The 17,389-nt window shown below is 42.8% G+C and overlaps 1 protein-coding gene across 3 annotated transcripts; it reads right to left on the bottom strand.

Moving 5' to 3' along the window:
* Positions 1-4,108: 4,108 nt before the first annotated feature.
* LOC111977693 (acyl-CoA desaturase) lies at positions 4,109-17,084 on the bottom strand. Of its 3 annotated transcripts, none has more exons than XM_024007241.2 (6): positions 16,976-17,084; positions 16,473-16,755; positions 14,882-15,012; positions 12,496-12,701; positions 8,215-8,447; positions 4,109-6,508 (listed from the first exon to the last, which is right to left on the bottom strand). In XM_024007241.2, exons 2-6 carry the CDS (start codon positions 16,702-16,704, stop codon positions 6,309-6,311), a joined length of 1,002 nt encoding a protein of 333 aa, XP_023863009.1. In that variant the 5' UTR covers positions 16,705-16,755; positions 16,976-17,084; the 3' UTR covers positions 4,109-6,308. The 3 variants fall into 3 exon arrangements, with proteins under 3 accessions (XP_023863009.1, XP_023863010.1, XP_023863011.1); XM_024007242.2 differs by having other exon boundaries at positions 16,473-16,750; positions 16,976-17,082; XM_024007243.2 differs by having other exon boundaries at positions 16,473-16,750; positions 16,951-17,064.
* Positions 17,085-17,389: the final 305 nt, after the last annotated feature.

The raw sequence follows: 17,389 nt of genomic DNA, 5'->3' as shown, positions 1-17,389 counted from the left end.
CGCTGATCCTCAACACTGGAGCTCCTCTGGGGTGCGTGCTCAGTCCCCTCCTGCACTCCCTGTTCACCCACGACTGCGTGGACAGGCACGACTCCAACACCATCATTAAGTTTGCAGACAACACAACAGTGGTAGGCCTGATCACTGACAACGACGAGACAGCCTATAGGGAGGAGGTCAGAGACCGGGCCGGGTGGTGCCCGAATAACAACCTATCCCTCAACGTAACCAAGACTAAGGAGATGATTGTAGACTGCAGGAAAAGGAGGACTGAGCACGCCCCCATTCTCATCGAGAGGGCTAGTGGAGCAGGTGGAGAGCTTCAAGTTCCTTGGTGTTCCACCAAGACAGTCGTGAAGAGGGCACGACAAAGCCTATTCCCCCTCAGGAAACTAAAAAGATTTGGCATGGCTCCTTAGATCCTCAAAAGGTTCTACAGCTGCAACATCGAGAGCATCCTGACTGGTTGCATCACTGCCTGGTACAGCAACTGCTCGGCCTCTGACCGCAAGGCACTACAGAGGGTAGTGCGTACGGCCCAGTACATCACTGGGGCTAAACTGCCTGCCATCCAGGACCTCTACACCAGGCGGTGTCAGAGGAAGGCCCTAAAAATGGGCAAAACCCCCAGCCATAGACTGTTCTTGGGCGCATGGCAAGCGGTACTGGAGCGCCAAGTCTAGGACCAAAAGGCTTCTCAACAGCTTTTACCCCCAAGCCATAAGACTCCTGAACAGGTAATCAAATGGCCACCCAGACTATTTGCATTGTGTCTCGTCCCCCCAACCCCTCATTTACACTGCTGCTACTCTCTGTTTATCATATATGCATAGTCACTTTAAACATACCTACATGTACATACTACCTCAATTAGCCAGACTAACCGGTTTCCCCGCACATTGGCTCCCCGGGCTATCTGCATTGTGTCCCGCCACCCACCAACCGCCAACCCGTTTTACGCTACTGCTACTCTCTGTTTATAGTATATGCATAGTCACTTTAACCATACATACATATACATACTACCTCAATTAGCCCGACTAAGCGGTGCCTGTGTATAGCCTCACTACTGTTATTTTTCACTGTCTTTTTACTGTTGTTTTTTACATTTCTTTACTTATCTATTGTTCACCTAATACCTATTTTTTACTTAAAAATTGCACTGTTGGTTAGGGCCTGTTAAGTAAGCATTCACTGTAAGGTCTACACATATTGTATTCGGCGCATGTGACAAACTTTGATTTGATTTGAAATAGCTGTGCAGCAACACTCCCAATCTGACCTGACAGAGCTTGAGAGGATCTGCAGAGAATGGGAAAAACTCCCCAAATACAGGTTTGCCAAGCTTGTAGCGTCAAATCAAATCAACGTTTATTTGTCACGTGTCCTGAATACAACAGGTATTTCACTTTACAGTGAAATGCTTACTTACAGGCTCTAACCAACAGTACAATTTCATTATATATATATATTTTAAAGGAATTAGGTGAGCATTAGGTAAGTAAAGAAATAAAAACAACAGTAAAAAGACAGTGAAAAATAACAGTAGCAAGGCTATAACAGTAGCGAGGCTATATACAGGCACCGGTTAGTCGGGCTGATTGAGGTAGTATGTACATGATAAACAGAGAGTAGCAGCAGCGTAAAAGAGGGGTTAGGGGGGGCATACAATGCAAATAGTCTGGGTGGCCATTTGATTACCTGTTCAGGAGTCTTATGGCTTGGGGGTAAAAATCTGTTGAGAAGCCTTTTTGTGATAGACTTACCGCTTGCCACGCGGTAGTAGAGAGAACAGTCTATGACTGGGGTCAAAATCAAGAAGACTCGAGGCTGTAATCCCTGCCAAAGGTGCTTCAACAAAGTACTGAGTAAAGGGTCTGAATACTTATGTAAATGTACATTTCAGTATTATTTTTATTTTCATAAAGGGTATCATAGATCAATTTGATCAGGGGCTTGTGGGGAACAATGTAATACCATCAAAAGTTTGCTACGCCAAAGTGGAAACATTTTTCCACTGGCCCATGGACTACATCGAATGATCCTGCAAATCCCCTCAGTATGCAGTCCAATCATAATAATCTAATTCTATAGCCTACACTTGAGACACTTGTAAGACTAAATTATATATATATATATATATATATATATATTCATTCATAATACAATTTTAAAGCTAACAGCTGGCAAGAAAATCTTAAGTTAAAAAATGGCTGATTGTCTAATATTCTACCAGTGCCAACTGTCCTGCAGTAGGCAAGATACCCTGTTAAGAAACAAATACATAAAAAATACAAAAGTTAGCCTAGCCTATTTTCTAGGCTAATATTGCAGCCTAGGTCTAGTGTCCAGCAAAGCAGATTAGCGTTTGACAGTGCAGGGCTAAAACTGTCAGCCTGATGACCACACAAGCATTACATACAGAGTAGTGGAGTGGATGGTCTGACACCAGGCAGCCAATGGAGAGAGGGGTGATGTCGCTGGGAGCTGGCCAGCTCCCAGACAGACAGCGGTGCTGTAGTGGAGACACCCACTGGAACTGGACAGACAGACCTGGCTTCAAGCACTGTTTAAATTATTTCAAAAACTTTATCTGTACTTCATTGAGCTTGCCTGCTGCAATGAAACCAATAGAACATTCTCAAAAGTACAACCCCCACCTACCTGGCACTCTAGGCAGACTAAAGCAAACCATCAAAGTATTTGAAAGATTGCAAATACTATTTGAACCCAGGTCCGGACTAGTCAACCTGTTGCAACTCTGACACTGTTTGCATAAACTAAGTCTTCACTGTCTAGGCACAAACTGGCCATTTGGAATTAGCCAAAAATATTCTGTGTACTTGTAAATTGTTTTGTAATGACAGAGTAGGAGAGGAATGTTAGCTAAACAGACCACTACCCAGGCTAAAATATTGGTACAACATAAGAATGAATTAGTCTGTCTATATTTCATTAGAGTGAAGAGGGGTCATTTTCAGTGGTGGTTATTCTTGGCTTGAAACATTCCCCAGTAGGTGGTGCATATGCGCTAGCTTTCGAAGAGACGTTAGTCAACAAACTGAAACCGGTATTTTAGCAGTATATCAGAATGTTTCATTCAACTCGCGATCAGCCAATGCACTTAAATGAACCCGTAAAGCAAAGGCTCAAGACAAAAACCATAGATAGACCAAGACCCTGGCACACTGACGATGACCAGAGAAAACAGTAAAACAGTGTCTTGTTGCTGCCATTCAGTGTTGGTCAGAGAGAGAACACGCATAGCAATCTCACATGGTCTGATTGTGCGCGATAGGCCAGATAGGAGAACGTGTCAAGCATGACCAGCTCAAGATTGAACTGATAAGCAGATGGCTGTGGAACTAGTGGAATGTAAAAGAAGTTGGTAGCAAGCACACTATGTCCAGAGAGATTGAGATAATCAGTTACAACCTGAACAGTCCAGGGAGCCTAGGGGACCAACACAAAAACTTAGTTTGGTGCTTGGAAGTGATGGCATTTGACTATCAGCAAACAAGGTCAAGTTCTGGAGAAAAAAAACGTAAAGCCGACCGGTACATAGTGTCCGCATAGACGCCGTTTAAATGAACTGAACGGTTTGTTTCAGATGCAACCCTCATGTTGTGTTCAGGTTATGAATATGCAATGTAAATCAGTAAATGCCACATTCAAGAGAGCTGTTGAAGTGTTAGGACTTTTATTCTACTTGGTGTTGGGTTTGAGTGTAAAGTTTAAATTCTAAAATACCATGACACAACCCCCATATGATGATTCAGTGAGCAGTACGGGGAGGTTGTGAGCATAGGCCAGAGAATAGCCTGGGGACAAGGCCCGTCAGAATGGCTTTCTATGATAGCTGCAATGTGTTTCCCTAAAATGATTTAATATTAATGGGGAGAATAAATGCTGCTTACACAGCTTACCACCTCAATAACATCACCAAGGGTGTATTCACTTGGAACCAAACAGGGAGGAACTAACCTGAACTTGTCCAAATAAGAAAACAAAAAAAGTGTTTCCTGTTGCAAAACATTTATGGTGTGCACTAATGAATACACCCCAGTCACTTTGCAGAAAATTGTAGACATTGATGCAAAAGGACAAGTAAATGGTAAGACAATGACTTGTCTTTTATTCAATTAGAAATGGAGAGATTACAGAATTACAACAAACAGACAGCAGGACATGCTTTTCAACATGTAGAAAATTTGGTTTATTTACGGTACATACAGTGGGTAGAACATTCTTAGAAAAAAATGCTGCAGTTTTTTTTAAGGCATTCAGACTTCAAGAAGTTAACACTGCACAAAATAATTGCACTGAGAAAGGTAGACCAAAGTGTGACAAAATACATAACTAATCTGGAATCTTGTTTCTTCAGAGCCAAACACCACATTTGTTTAACTATTATGCAAAAATGTGTTCTTAATCCCTCAGAATCTGATACTGTACAGAATATACCAAGGATGCAAAGCACATGGTCTATCCTTTTACTTTCGAGTTAAATAAGTTATTTCCATTACTTTCTCGCCAATATAGCTATTAAGAAATTCATTAAATAACTCAACCACAGCTCCAAAGCAAATATTCAAAATGCCATTTTTCCCCCTCAGTACTCRGAAGTAGAATTCCTATAGTTTCCCCCCTCACTCCTAGAGTGTTAACTTACAATTGATGTACAACCAAATTAACTAAACCCCTGGCTGTCCTTTCCCTCCCCTGTCGCATCCATCTTTTTCTAGACATGTCCACATCTACTAAGCGCGCAAAGTACATAACATTACTTCCATAAGGCATCTTGGGCAAGAGTCGACTAAATGTAATTCAAGATACCGAGACGACACGTATGCAAATGCTCTCAAAGCCTCTTTCACCTTGACCTATTGGAGACCGAAGTCCCTTACTTTTAACTTCAGCTGCAGTAAGAGTAAAAAATACAAACAACTATTATTTTGTATAATAAAGACTGATCAGAGTTTGCGTTTTAACTACGTTTCAGTGCAGAAGTGTTTCTGAAGCAGGATGGAAAAAACCCAACCAACCAGGCTTCTGTTCGACCATCCGACTGTAGTCACAGGCACCGTCGCCCCCACAAAATATCCAGAGGTATAAATCGTGTTATACACAAATGAAGAGACCTTATGTACGTCCCAAATGGCACCCGATTCCATATACAGTGCACTACCTTTGACCAGAGCCCACAATGGGCCCTGGTCAAAAATAATGCACTATACAGGGAATATATGTGCAATTTGAGATCTGATACCTTCCTTCATCCTCTTCTACAAGAGGAACTAATCTCCTGTGAAGAGCAACTTGGACAGGAGGAGTCAACTGGTGCAATAATATGTAACGCTGCCGCATAACTGCACTTCTACACCAGCCTATATGGAATATGGTCTGGTATATAATGACAGCTCAACAGTATGTTGACTTAGAAGTAAGTAGGGCTGTTTCAACACAGCAGCTTATAGTAAAATAAGACTGAAGTAGGGTGGCTTAATAACAGCAAATCATGTTAAATATAAAACTTACATTTCATCTTAAACGTAAATGTAAACTTTTGACAAAAGGTAGACTTCCCCCAGGATTTTAAAGAATTTTAACTACTTCACACTTAGGGAATGAATGTCAACAAAGCGTGACTGATAGAAAGATTTGGATCCATATGTCAGGATCATTCAGCCCGAATTGAAATCGACACATTATCAAAACAAATTTCACCTACTTAGCCTAAAATGTGAAGAAACCTCAAACTTTTTTCACAATTTCAAAGGTGCCAGATGGTTAATTAATAATAGCTCATGAATAAATTAGAGGTTAACGTCCTACCATCTTCATTGTTGGTGCAGATGGCACAGGCAGGTAGTTTGGTTGGTGTAATAGTGTCACGCATTACAGCGTCCATCGCCGCCACACACTTCAGGTTTCCACCAATAGTGACTTACTCTTTAAATTTCTGTGCTAACATACCTAGCTTAGCCAGGCCATTAGATCACTTTCCTTAGTCACCTCACACATCATTMATTGGAGAAAAAWAAAWAWAAWAAAAAATAGAAACTTTACTGAAAGGTCTAGGACCGATTTTAAAGCCAATATTAGTCTGAGGAACTCAAGTATAGGTTTTTAACTCATAACACAGAAGCAGACATCAATGGACCATGGTTTGATCACTACTAACTGCAGCACTACTAACTCCATCAATACTGCAATTTACTACAGCTACATTCTTTCATTGGTTTAGCCTGTTTTATCGTATCTGGCATCGGTCGCATCAAGTCCGTAACGGTTTGAGACAACATTACTCAGCCAGTCTTGTGGCTGCCGTCACCTGTTCGCTGGGCGCGGGCCGAAATGAGGTCGTGGGACACCCTCTTGCAGTCCTTGGCCAGGCCCAGAAAGCACATGAGGTCTATGAAGGCAGTGGTGATGTTCATCTTAATGCCGAACTCACTGGTGGCGTAGTCAAAGGGGAAGGTGTGGTGGTAGTTGTGGAAGCCCTCGCCTGGCAGGAAGGATACAAGGGGACAGGAAAGTCAGGTTAAAACCATAAACCAATAGCCAGTCACAGGTGACAGCAAAGTCTAGATTGAGAGAATAAAAAAAATAAGAGCTGGAATCCCCTTTACTCCATGCACCTGGTAATACTATAGGTGTGCATCTATGAAAGTTACAAAAAAAAAAAAAAAAAGGATTCAAAACAATCTGATCACCATAATCGATATGTAAACTAAAGCACTGAGTCTGAAAAGTGCTACAATATGGATGGCTAACTTGAGTCCTGGAGGGCTGCTGCGTGCAACATTTTGTTCCAGTCAAGCATTCAAATACATGATTCAACAAAGTTAATTATGGTCACCAACTTGAACCAGAGCACTCAAACCTGCACAAACTACAGCAGCCTTAAGTCAAGTGTTGCAAGTCCGAGCCATATTCGTTTATAGATTGAACAAAAATATAAAAACGCAACCATTTCAAAGATTTTTTTACTCAGTTACAGTTCATAAGGAAATCAGTCAATTGAAAAAATAATTAATTAGACCCTAATCTATGGATTACACATGACTGGGAATACAGATAGGCAACTGTTGGTCACAGATAGCTTAAATGTTTTAAAACATTTTTATAAATTGGGCCTCAGGATCTCGTCATGGTATTGCCATCGATAAAATACAATTGTGTTAGTTTGTCCGTAGCTTATGCCTGCCCATACCCCCCAACACGGGGCACTCTGTTCACAACGTTGACATCAGCAAACTGCTCGCCCACATGACACCATACACGTGATCTGCAGTTGTGAGGCCTGTTGGACATACTGCCAAGTACTCTAAAATGTTGGAGGCGGCTTATGGTAGAGAAAATAAATTAAATTCTCTGGCAACAGCTCTGGTGGACCTTCCTACAGTCAGAATGCATATTGCATGCCCTAGACAACTTGAGACAGGTTGTGTGACAAAACTTCACATTTTAGAGTGGCCTTTTATTGTCTCCAGCACTAGGTGCACCTGTGTAATGATCATGCTGTTTAATCAGCTTCTTGACATGCCACACCTGTCAGGTGGATGGATTATCTTGGTAAAGGAGAAGCGCTCACTAACAGGGGTGTAAACTAATTTGTGCACAAACTTGAGAGAAATAAACTGTGTGCATCAAACATTTCAACTCATGAAACCAACACTTTACATGTTGCGAGATATACACACTGTAGGCTGAGACAATAACATCGCTCCATGGTAAAAAATAAGTATGAAAGAAGCACAACTGTATGCACTCACTACCATAAGTCACTAGATAAGTCTGCTAAAGGACTAAAAATGTAAAAATTACAAGTTCCACTCGTTTTAAGCTATTCAACTAAAACATGATGATTTTCACAGCTGACAAACAGGCAGCTATACAGACGAGTTTATAGTAGAACATGCAATCAGTCGGACCGAAGCTCTGATTTCACACAAACAGCAGGATCTCTTGCACAAAGTAAACACAGGCCACTGGATTAGCGAGTTCCGCCTACACTACACCATGCCAGGCTGCATCAGCAAGGATACAGTACAAGTGTGATGGTGGTTAGACACAAAATGGCATATTGGCTTTGTCCAAAACGGCAAACAGCCTTTTCCTATAGAGTGCAAGGCTCTGGCCAATAGTAGTGTTCCAGACAAATCCCCCCCCCCACCTTAAATATATATATTTTTTAAGTCAGATCCTTACCGATGGCACTGAAGGCCACGAAACGGTTCTCACTGGGGTTGATGTTATGGTCGTAGGGTCGGTTGCCCCACATGTGAGCTGCAGAGTTGACCAGCCAGGTAGAGTTCAGCACCAGGGTGTACCGCATGAGGACCGGGACGAAGTAGCCCACCCACAGGGACTCACCCCACAGGTACCAAGGCACCCACATGGGCACCAGGAAACACAGCAGAACCACAGAGAGCTTGTAGTACCTAGAGGGGACAGAGAGGGAAGAGATGAGGAGACATTGGTTTGGTGTATGTCAAATACAAATAAAATCTATAGAGCTCCACCATTCATTTTTGGGGTGGGTGGGTGAGATTAGTACTGGAATTTATATGCGTCAAACAAAAGTAGCTGTGTTACTCAAGAGTTTGTAAGTAGAACTGGAACCATTCTGTTATGTTGAATCTAAATTAAATTTAAGTTACTAAAGCTGGGGAAGTGAACACCACCCCAAGCACCTAGATTCATAAACAGAGTTTCTAAACCATGGAAGGTCACACCTAGTTCAGTACATGTTTTGAAGAATTCTATTCAGTTGATTTAGTCTTCCACCAAAAAGTTAAAAATGACCCATTTCTGTGGTGCTACTAGTTTGGGACTACGTACACGAGTACCCACTGCCTGCTGATAAATGGCAAGCCAGTCACTGTACTTTGTGTGGGTATGGCTCAATCGAGACCCTGGCAGAGATGGCAGCTCTTATCAATAGATCAGTCAGCCAGCGTCGTCACGGACACCACAACCTATAGATGTAGGATCTTAATTTGATCTATTATTGTCACAGCAAAATAATCCTGAAGCAACCGGATTTTAACATTTAGTCCATAATGCTGCTTGATTGGTAAGGCTATTAGCTGGCTAAAAGTAAGCTACATGAAAAGTGCAATACTGTTAATATAACAGTGTGATACTGTGGGCTTTCATTGAATTTATGTAAATTAAAACGACAGCAACCCTGGAGCAATTGGGGTTAAGTGCCTTGCTGAAGGGCACACAGATTTTGTTCACCTTGTCAGCTCAGGGATTCAAACCTGCCACCCTCCGATTTATTTTACTATGTCTACGTTGTAAATGCTTTGGTGCCAAACTGCTGGCAGTTGTGAAAAAGTCAATAATTGGAAGAATTAATAAAAATGCCATTGTTGATTAGATGCTTTTTTTCAAATGATACATGTGTGGAGCATGCATGAGGAGAAATGTGGATATTTTTGGGACGTGAACAGGTGTTTGACCTGACAAAGATCCGTTTCGGATGGAAACGTTGTCAATAAAGCAGTGAATTGGGAGTGTTAACGGTGTGCGGGCTTTCTTGTTCTATACTAGTATTCTTTATTAGCCCAGCACCTATGTTTAAGGATGTGAGTATGACCAAAGTTTTCTATAGACGGTACTTTCTTTTCATACAGCAAGACTCCATTACGCACCGCCATTTGGGTGTCGACCAGAGATGGCAAATCCAATTGAAGAGGATGTTAACCTCCATAAGACATTTGAATTCACAACTGAAGACAATGCCCGTATGACAAGAGACTGTTTGACAATCATGTTGAAACAACGGAATCACTACAAGAGACTGAAACACCTATGACAGAAACACATATGCATCTCCACGCTGTCACTTTGAGCGACTATTTGCGCAAGAAATTGATCCCACAAAGCCTTAGAATCCAGAAGGCACCCACAATCAGCAGAGACTGAGAATCTGTGACCAGTGGTGCCAAATTACAAACAAATGCTCATTTGATCTGATGGCTCTTATTATCCAGGAAATAGCTGAGCAACTGGGTTGAATACGTGAGAAGATACAAGCGGTGCGATTACAACTGGGTTGAATACGTGAGAAGATACAAGCGGTGCCGATTACAACTGGGTTGAATACGTGAGAAGATACAAGCGGTGCGATTACAACTGGGTTGAATACGTGAGAAGATACAAGCGGTGCGATTACAACTGCATGCAGCAATAACTGACCCTGAAACTCAAATATGGAGAGCACACTAGTGACTGTCAAACAAACCGACCATCTGGATTAAAGTTTCAGACAGCGGGGTTACCCAGAGGAATGGCTGCATGACGCAAGGGAATGTTAAAAAAATATGACCCACGATGACAGCCTCACGCCCAAACCTCCCCGCCATCCTGACCAACGCTTCCTTCTGTACCCCCCACTTGGTAAACACTGACCACATCATTATAAAAAAAAACGTTAAACAAAAAAACTAAACAGGTACATCTTGAGCACTGATCCACAACTGGAAAAGACGTTTAAAGAACCCTGTGGGTAGTCTTCAGACGCACCCCCAACAGCAGCCAAATGTTGGTGAGGTCTGATCTTCCACCAGTGCCAAGCAGTACCTTTCTAGACAACGTGCCGGAAGGTAACTATAGATGTGGCGGATGCACCCAGTGTAACTTCACGAACAAATGCAATGTCCAATAACCCCATTACAGGCAAGGCCATTAAGATTAAGGGCATCATCACGTTCCACAAAATGTGATATACCTGATCAAATGTATTTGTGGTCTATGCTATGTTGGAAAAACAAAACGAGCTCTGAAAACAAGGATAGCAGAACACAGGAGTAATATCAGGACCCTTGACCAGAGAAACCCTGTGGCTGCACATTTCATGGATGCTTGTCACAACATTAGCTCTGAGATACATTGGCATCGAACATGTTAAGACTCCTAGGAGGGGCGGAGATACTGATAATCTATTATTGAGAATAGAATTGTTTTGGATTCGATGTCTCAAGAGCTTGATATCAGACCATTTTGTACCTGAATGTTACTATACTTTGATTCGTCTTGCCTTCCAGGTTACCCATTTGGTAATTATGTAAATATATATTATGTTCTGGAACCATTCCATGCACCCATCTCATTGTTATTTAATTATTAGTGATATGTAAATGTTTTTTGCACCCACCATGCGTCATGTGAGGTGAAATGTGGATATTTTTGGATGTGAGCACTCAGTGTGTTTGACCTGACGAAGATCCGTTTCAGATGGAAACGTTGTCAATAAAGCGGTGAATTGGGAGCTTTAACAGTGTGCGGGACTTGTTGTTCTATACATATGTGGCGCACTCAGTTTGGTTTACTTTAGATAGTCACGTATAGAAAATCAATTCAAATGAAACCTCAATATTGTCACGTCACTTGTGCTGGTCTCGTGGAACATACGTACAATGATGTGGAACACACCGGATTTGGTTGCTTGATTATTGCAGTGATAAGATCAATGTCTTATGTCCAGTGGCATAGCTGATGGTAGAGAGGAAATGCAAAACTCAATGTCATCTGATCACCAGTCACATGCAGTCCAAAACGTGATGTGCCATTAGTTCTCTAACCGTTGGTTTATATGGTGGATAGGATTTTATACAGAGCTCTTTCAAGTGTACAATGACTAAAATTGCCCCTTTGTGGCACATTCTGTGCATGCTACTGCCAATGGAGGTTTGTGCAACTGCCTCGTTGGGACAGGCTCGTAAGCAAACACTTCACAGTAAAGTCGACACCCGTTGTATTCAGGCATGAGACATTTTTTTTATTGATTCGGGGTAATGTATAAAAATGCCCAGTTGCCCATTATTTTGGCTACCATGGCTAGAAAATATCTGTGACTTTGAAAGAGGGGTCTCAACTGAGCATAGGGGGTTTTAAGGGTGTGGTTGTGTCAGTCACCAGATCAACCCAATTGAATACTTATGGGAGATTCTGGAGTGGTGCCTGAGACAGCGTTATCCACCACACCAAATTATGGAATTTCTTGTGGAAAACAAATTGTTGCATCCCTCCAATAGGATTCCAGACACCTGTAGAATCTAGGCCAAGGCACATGGAAACTGTGCTGGCCCAACACCCTGTTAAGACACTTCATGTTGGCGTTTCCTTTATTGAGGCAGTTACCTGTACAACACTGCATGATTCAGAGTGAGGGCACTGCCAGGGCCAACCTTTAAAAATACTACCAGGAAAGAAGTCACCCCACTAATGACTGCTACTGTATGTAGGTAAGAAACTCTTTACCATATACCAACAGATAACATAGTATCGTGTGGCTCAATTGGTAGAGCATGGGGCTTGCAACGCCAAGATCATGGTTTCGGTTTACGCTGGGGCCACCCATCCAAGTGGCTTATACATGCTCTATAAGCCACTTTCGATAAAAGCGTCTGCTAAAATGGCATATAAGAGAAGACATCAGATATGAAGGACTAGACAGGGCAGAGACCCTTCTCTACTTACTTTCTCTGGAACATGACGACTTTATCTGCCTTCAGGTCCGTCAGCTCCAGCTTCTTGCCCTTCTCGATCACGTCAGGGTGCTTGCGGACGAGCAGCCAGCCAATGTGAGCGAAGAAGAAGCCCCGCAGTGCATTGTGGGGGTCCGCATCCGTCTCGGAGTACTTGTGGTGAACCCGGTGGTCCCTCGCCCACTCGTAAATGTCATTCTGGAGGAAACAATAGAAATGTGGTTGTTTAGGAGGCACTTTATCCAACAATAATAACAGCAGCATGTACAGTAGTACAGCTAGGTGAAATGGGGAGAAGGAAAAAAATATATACACATACACACAAACTACTGTGATGGTTGTAACCAGGGTCAGCTGCAGACCACCACACTGGCTAATGATAGGAACTGGACCAGGATTGATTCCCTTTCTGCTTCAAAATACAGTTTTCCCTGATTAATTTATACATGGGATTGTTGTTGTAGCCTATAGCAACAAAAATAGGCGAAGACAAGCGTAGGGGAAATACATTTGGCCCTTATTGGGTTGTGCCGTGGCGGAGATCTTTGTGGGCTATACTCGGCCTGGTCTCAGGATGGTAAGTTGGTGGTTGAAGATATCACTCTAGCGGTGTGGGGGCTGTGCTTTGGCAAAGTGGGTGGGGTTATATCCTGCCTGTTTGGCCCTGTCTGGGGGTATCATCAGATGGTGCCACAGTGTCTCCTGACCACTCCTGTCTCAGCCTCCAGTATTTATGCTGCAGTAGTTTATGTGTCAGGGGGCTAGGGTCAGTCTGTTATATCTGGAGTACTTCTCCTGTCTTATCCGTGTGAATTGAAGTATGCTCTCTCTAATTCTCTCTCTCGGAGGACCTGAGCCCTATGACCATGCCTCAGGACTACCTGGCATGATGACTCCTTGCTGTCCCCAGGCCACCTGGCCTGCTGGTGCTCCAGTTGCAACTGTTCTGCCTGCGGCTATGGAACCCTGACCTGTTCACCGGACGTGCTACCTGTCCCAGACCTGCTGTTTTCAACTCTCTAGAGACAGCAAGAGCGGTAGAGAATACTCTTAATGATCGGCTATGAAAAGCCAACTGACATTTACTCCTGAGGTGCTGACTTGTTGCACCCTCGACAACTACTGTGATTATTATTATTTGACCATGCTGGTCATTTATGAACATCTTGGCCATGTTCTGTTATAATCTCCACCCGGCACAGCCAGAAGAGGACTGGCTACCCCTCATAGTCTGATTCCTCTAGGTTTGGCCTTTCTAGGGAGTTTTTCCTAAGCCACCGTGCTTCTACACCTGCATTGCTTGCTGCTTGGGATTTTAGGCTGGGTTCTGTACAGCACTTGAGAGATCAGCTGATGTAAGAAGGGCTATATAAATAAATTTGATTTGAGTCACCCACATTAGCAAACTTAGTTATTTTAAAAAATTCACATCTCTTGTATAGGCGACATACCGTAATCAATGATAACAGAAAAATGCCTGTGATAAGTGAGCGGTATGGTTGGTGACAAATGTGTTTATTGTCCCAGCTCTATAGTACTCTATACAGTAGTACACGAGACCCATGGTGAGGAATCTGGGCCGTATGTATCAAGTGTTTCAGAGTAGACGTGCTGATTTAGGATCAGTTTTGCCGTTTAGATCACAATAAAATGAGTCTACATGGACAGGGGAGAACCGGATCCTAGATTGGCATTCTTACTCAGATGCTTGATACAGTGCATTTGGAATGTATTCAGACATTTACTTTTCCACCTTGTTACATTGCAGCCTCATTCTAAAATGCTTAATTACATCCCCCCCCCCCCTCAATCTACACACCAATACCCCATAATGACAAAGCAAAAACAGGTTTAGAATTTTTGGCAAATTTGTAAAAGAATATAAACCTTATTCACACAAGTACACAAACACTTTGCTACAAGACTCGAAATTGAGCTCAGGTGTATCCTGTTTCCATTGACCATCTTAAGACATCCCCATCTAACCTGACAAAATCTGCAGAGAAGAATGGGAGAAGCTCCCAAATACAGGTGTACCAAGCTTGTAGTGTCATACCCAAGAAGACTGGAGGCTGTAGTCACTGCCAAAGGGTACTTAAAGTACTGAGTAAAGGGTCTGAAAATATTTATGTTTTTAATACACTTGCAAAAATGTCTAAACCTGTTTTTGCTTTGTCATTATGGGTTGTGTGTAGTTTGAGAAAAAAATGTMATAAATTTTTTGAATAAGCTGTAACAAAATGAAGAAAGTCAAGGGATCTGAATACTTTCCAAATGCACTGTGTGATACCCACGGTATGTATCCTATGCTGGTTACAAATACAATCCTCTCTTGAGGTCAATAAAGATTATTAAATTCAGAGATTTTGTTTGTTTACCTGGAAGGCCATGGAGTTGGCAAGGGCCAGGAAGACTCGCAGAGGGGTGGAGGCCTTGTAGGACTTGTGACTCCAGAGGCGGTGGGCCCCCGCAGTTATACCCAGGGCACTAAGCAAGAAGCACACAACAGCTACGGGAGGGAGAGCAAGAGGGATAGGACGAGAAAGAGATAAACAGACACCCATGTTTGGCACACTCACACATGTGCACAGAATCATGTCAAGCACAGATTTGACTCCCAGTAGATACAGGGGACATCATATCCCATCCCTGCCTTGTTGCTGTCGTGAGTTATTTCTGTTTGGGAGCTGGCAGTGGGAGTAGGTATGCATGTCTACTCCACTCATGGTTGTTGTTGTAAAAGTACTGAATGTGTAGCCAGACAAGGCTGCTTAGGATGTGAGAACTCTGGGCTGCCGAACAGCCCAGGCAGCAAAGATATTCTGTTTAGGTGCCATGCAGCCTCTCACAATGGAATGTCTATTGGAATGGCAATTGTTCTTCGTCTCACCCAGTGGAATAATATGCAGTTCAGCACTGCACACAGACAGGGGGGGATATGCAACAGGGGAAACAAAGTTTGGGTCGTTCCGTATAATCCAGGTCATGCGTCATCTGGCCAACTACCTATTCCAGCTATTCTTCCGCAAAAAAACCTGCACATATTGTCTCTGTCTAAACAAGCAAACAGATTGTTTCTTCATCAGAAAATAGCTACACCATTGTGAACCGAGGTGCCTCAAGTCTAGCCCAAAGGCCGGCAGATGGTGATATTGAGTCTCAATTTACCATCCAAAAGATGCAGGAAAGCCGACATACAGGAACACCCCGAATTGTGGGTGGCAGTTGCACACGTTTGTTGCCAGCGCATACAATGCGCTTGGACGGTAAGACCAAAACTACCCAATATCGCCATCTGCCGGCCTTTGGGCTACCTCAGGCCACTCATTTCAAAACATCTAGTTCTCCCTCTGCACCACAGTAGCCTGCCTATGAGCGCTTCAGTTGATAGGTGCATGCATGGTGTGATGATCAGGTGATAATGGTGTAGCTCAGGTTTCCCAAACTTGGCCCTGCCCCCTGTGCACGTTTTGGTTTTTCCCCTAGCACTACGCAACTGATTCAAATAACCAACTCATCAAGCTTTGATTATTTGAATCAGCTGCGTTGAGTTACGGCAAAAAACAAAACGTGCACCTGGGGGGGGGGGACAGGACCAAGGTTGTGAAACCCTGGTGTTAACTGTTAGGCTACATATTCCGTTACATATGACGAGAGAACTCATAGGTCCTATAGTATGAATGTGTTTATTATTTCCATGGGAAAAAATATTAAGTGGTTGTTCCTCAAAATAGATTTACCAACATTCAACACTATTCTCAGAGGGCAAGCAACATGTCGGTGTAACGCCACCAAACGTATCACCCAGATTCACCACATTCTGTTTTCTAATGTCGACCGGATTTTTTTTTTTTTTTAACGCCGGATTAACTATACTGCGTAGTCAAACTAACAATGGCGTAAACCCCCGATAAAAGGCAAAAATAAAAGGCAAATAAAACGGCACATTAAGTAAATGGCGATACTTACTCCAAGCCAGAGTTAAGGCCGAGGTGGAGGGCACGAGCATCAGTCCGTAAAGCGCTCCAGCATGTAATAAAACCATTAATATGACGTTTCTCCACACCAGTCTCATCCGCGGTTTAGGGCCCTCTTTTGCTTTATAACTATCATCAAAAACATCATCTCTCGTAGACGTTTCTGCCACCACAGCATCTCTGTTTTGTTGCTTGTTGGGGTTTCTCGTCTCCGTCGCTGTCATTTCTGCTGTGGGAGTCTGTAGTTAATACGCCGTGTTGAGATGAGATCTGTGCTAGAAAGAGGACAGATARCTATTCAATTAACATGACAAACACGGGCATCCTCGTTCATCCCACCAAGGAATCGAGCAACTTTAACGTTAAGTTAAAGTGCGTGCTCGATTTCCTGGTGCAACGCTAGGATAGCATAGGCTACTATCAAATATGCACACAAATTGCTATCAACTGGCATCGAATACATAATTTACAGCGTAGAATGAAGAGAATCGTTACAATGTATCAAAAGGCGCACAACGACGAGATAGCTTCTTCGGGCGAACGTTGCGCAGCTCTACTCGTGATGATGATTCCGCCTCCCTAGCTAAGCCTGCTGCTGAGTTTCTTGTTCAGACGTCGTTTTAAAGACTCCAATTGGTCGAGGAGCATTTGACGCCACCTCTACCCTGACAGTTTCATTGGTTGCCTGATTATCTGATGTTTAACGTTTTACAACCCCTGACTGAAATGCTGAAAGTCATCCAGAAAAAGTAAAAAAAATATAATAATTTTACAGTCACACATTATTTCACACTCCTTATGTATAAAATTACGCAACTTGTGTCAACGTGGTTGGATAGCTGCTGGTTAATAGGCGTAGTCATCTTTCCAGAGTCAGTGACCAGCAGTAACCTTTAGGCCCATAATTGG

The sequence above is a fragment of the Salvelinus sp. IW2-2015 genome, linkage group LG18 (assembly GCF_002910315.2).
Source record: "Salvelinus sp. IW2-2015 linkage group LG18, ASM291031v2, whole genome shotgun sequence".
NCBI lineage: Eukaryota > Metazoa > Chordata > Actinopteri > Salmoniformes > Salmonidae > Salvelinus > Salvelinus sp. IW2-2015.
The sequence above is the reverse complement of the archived record's forward strand: the minus strand, read 5'-3'. Positions and strand labels throughout refer to the sequence as shown.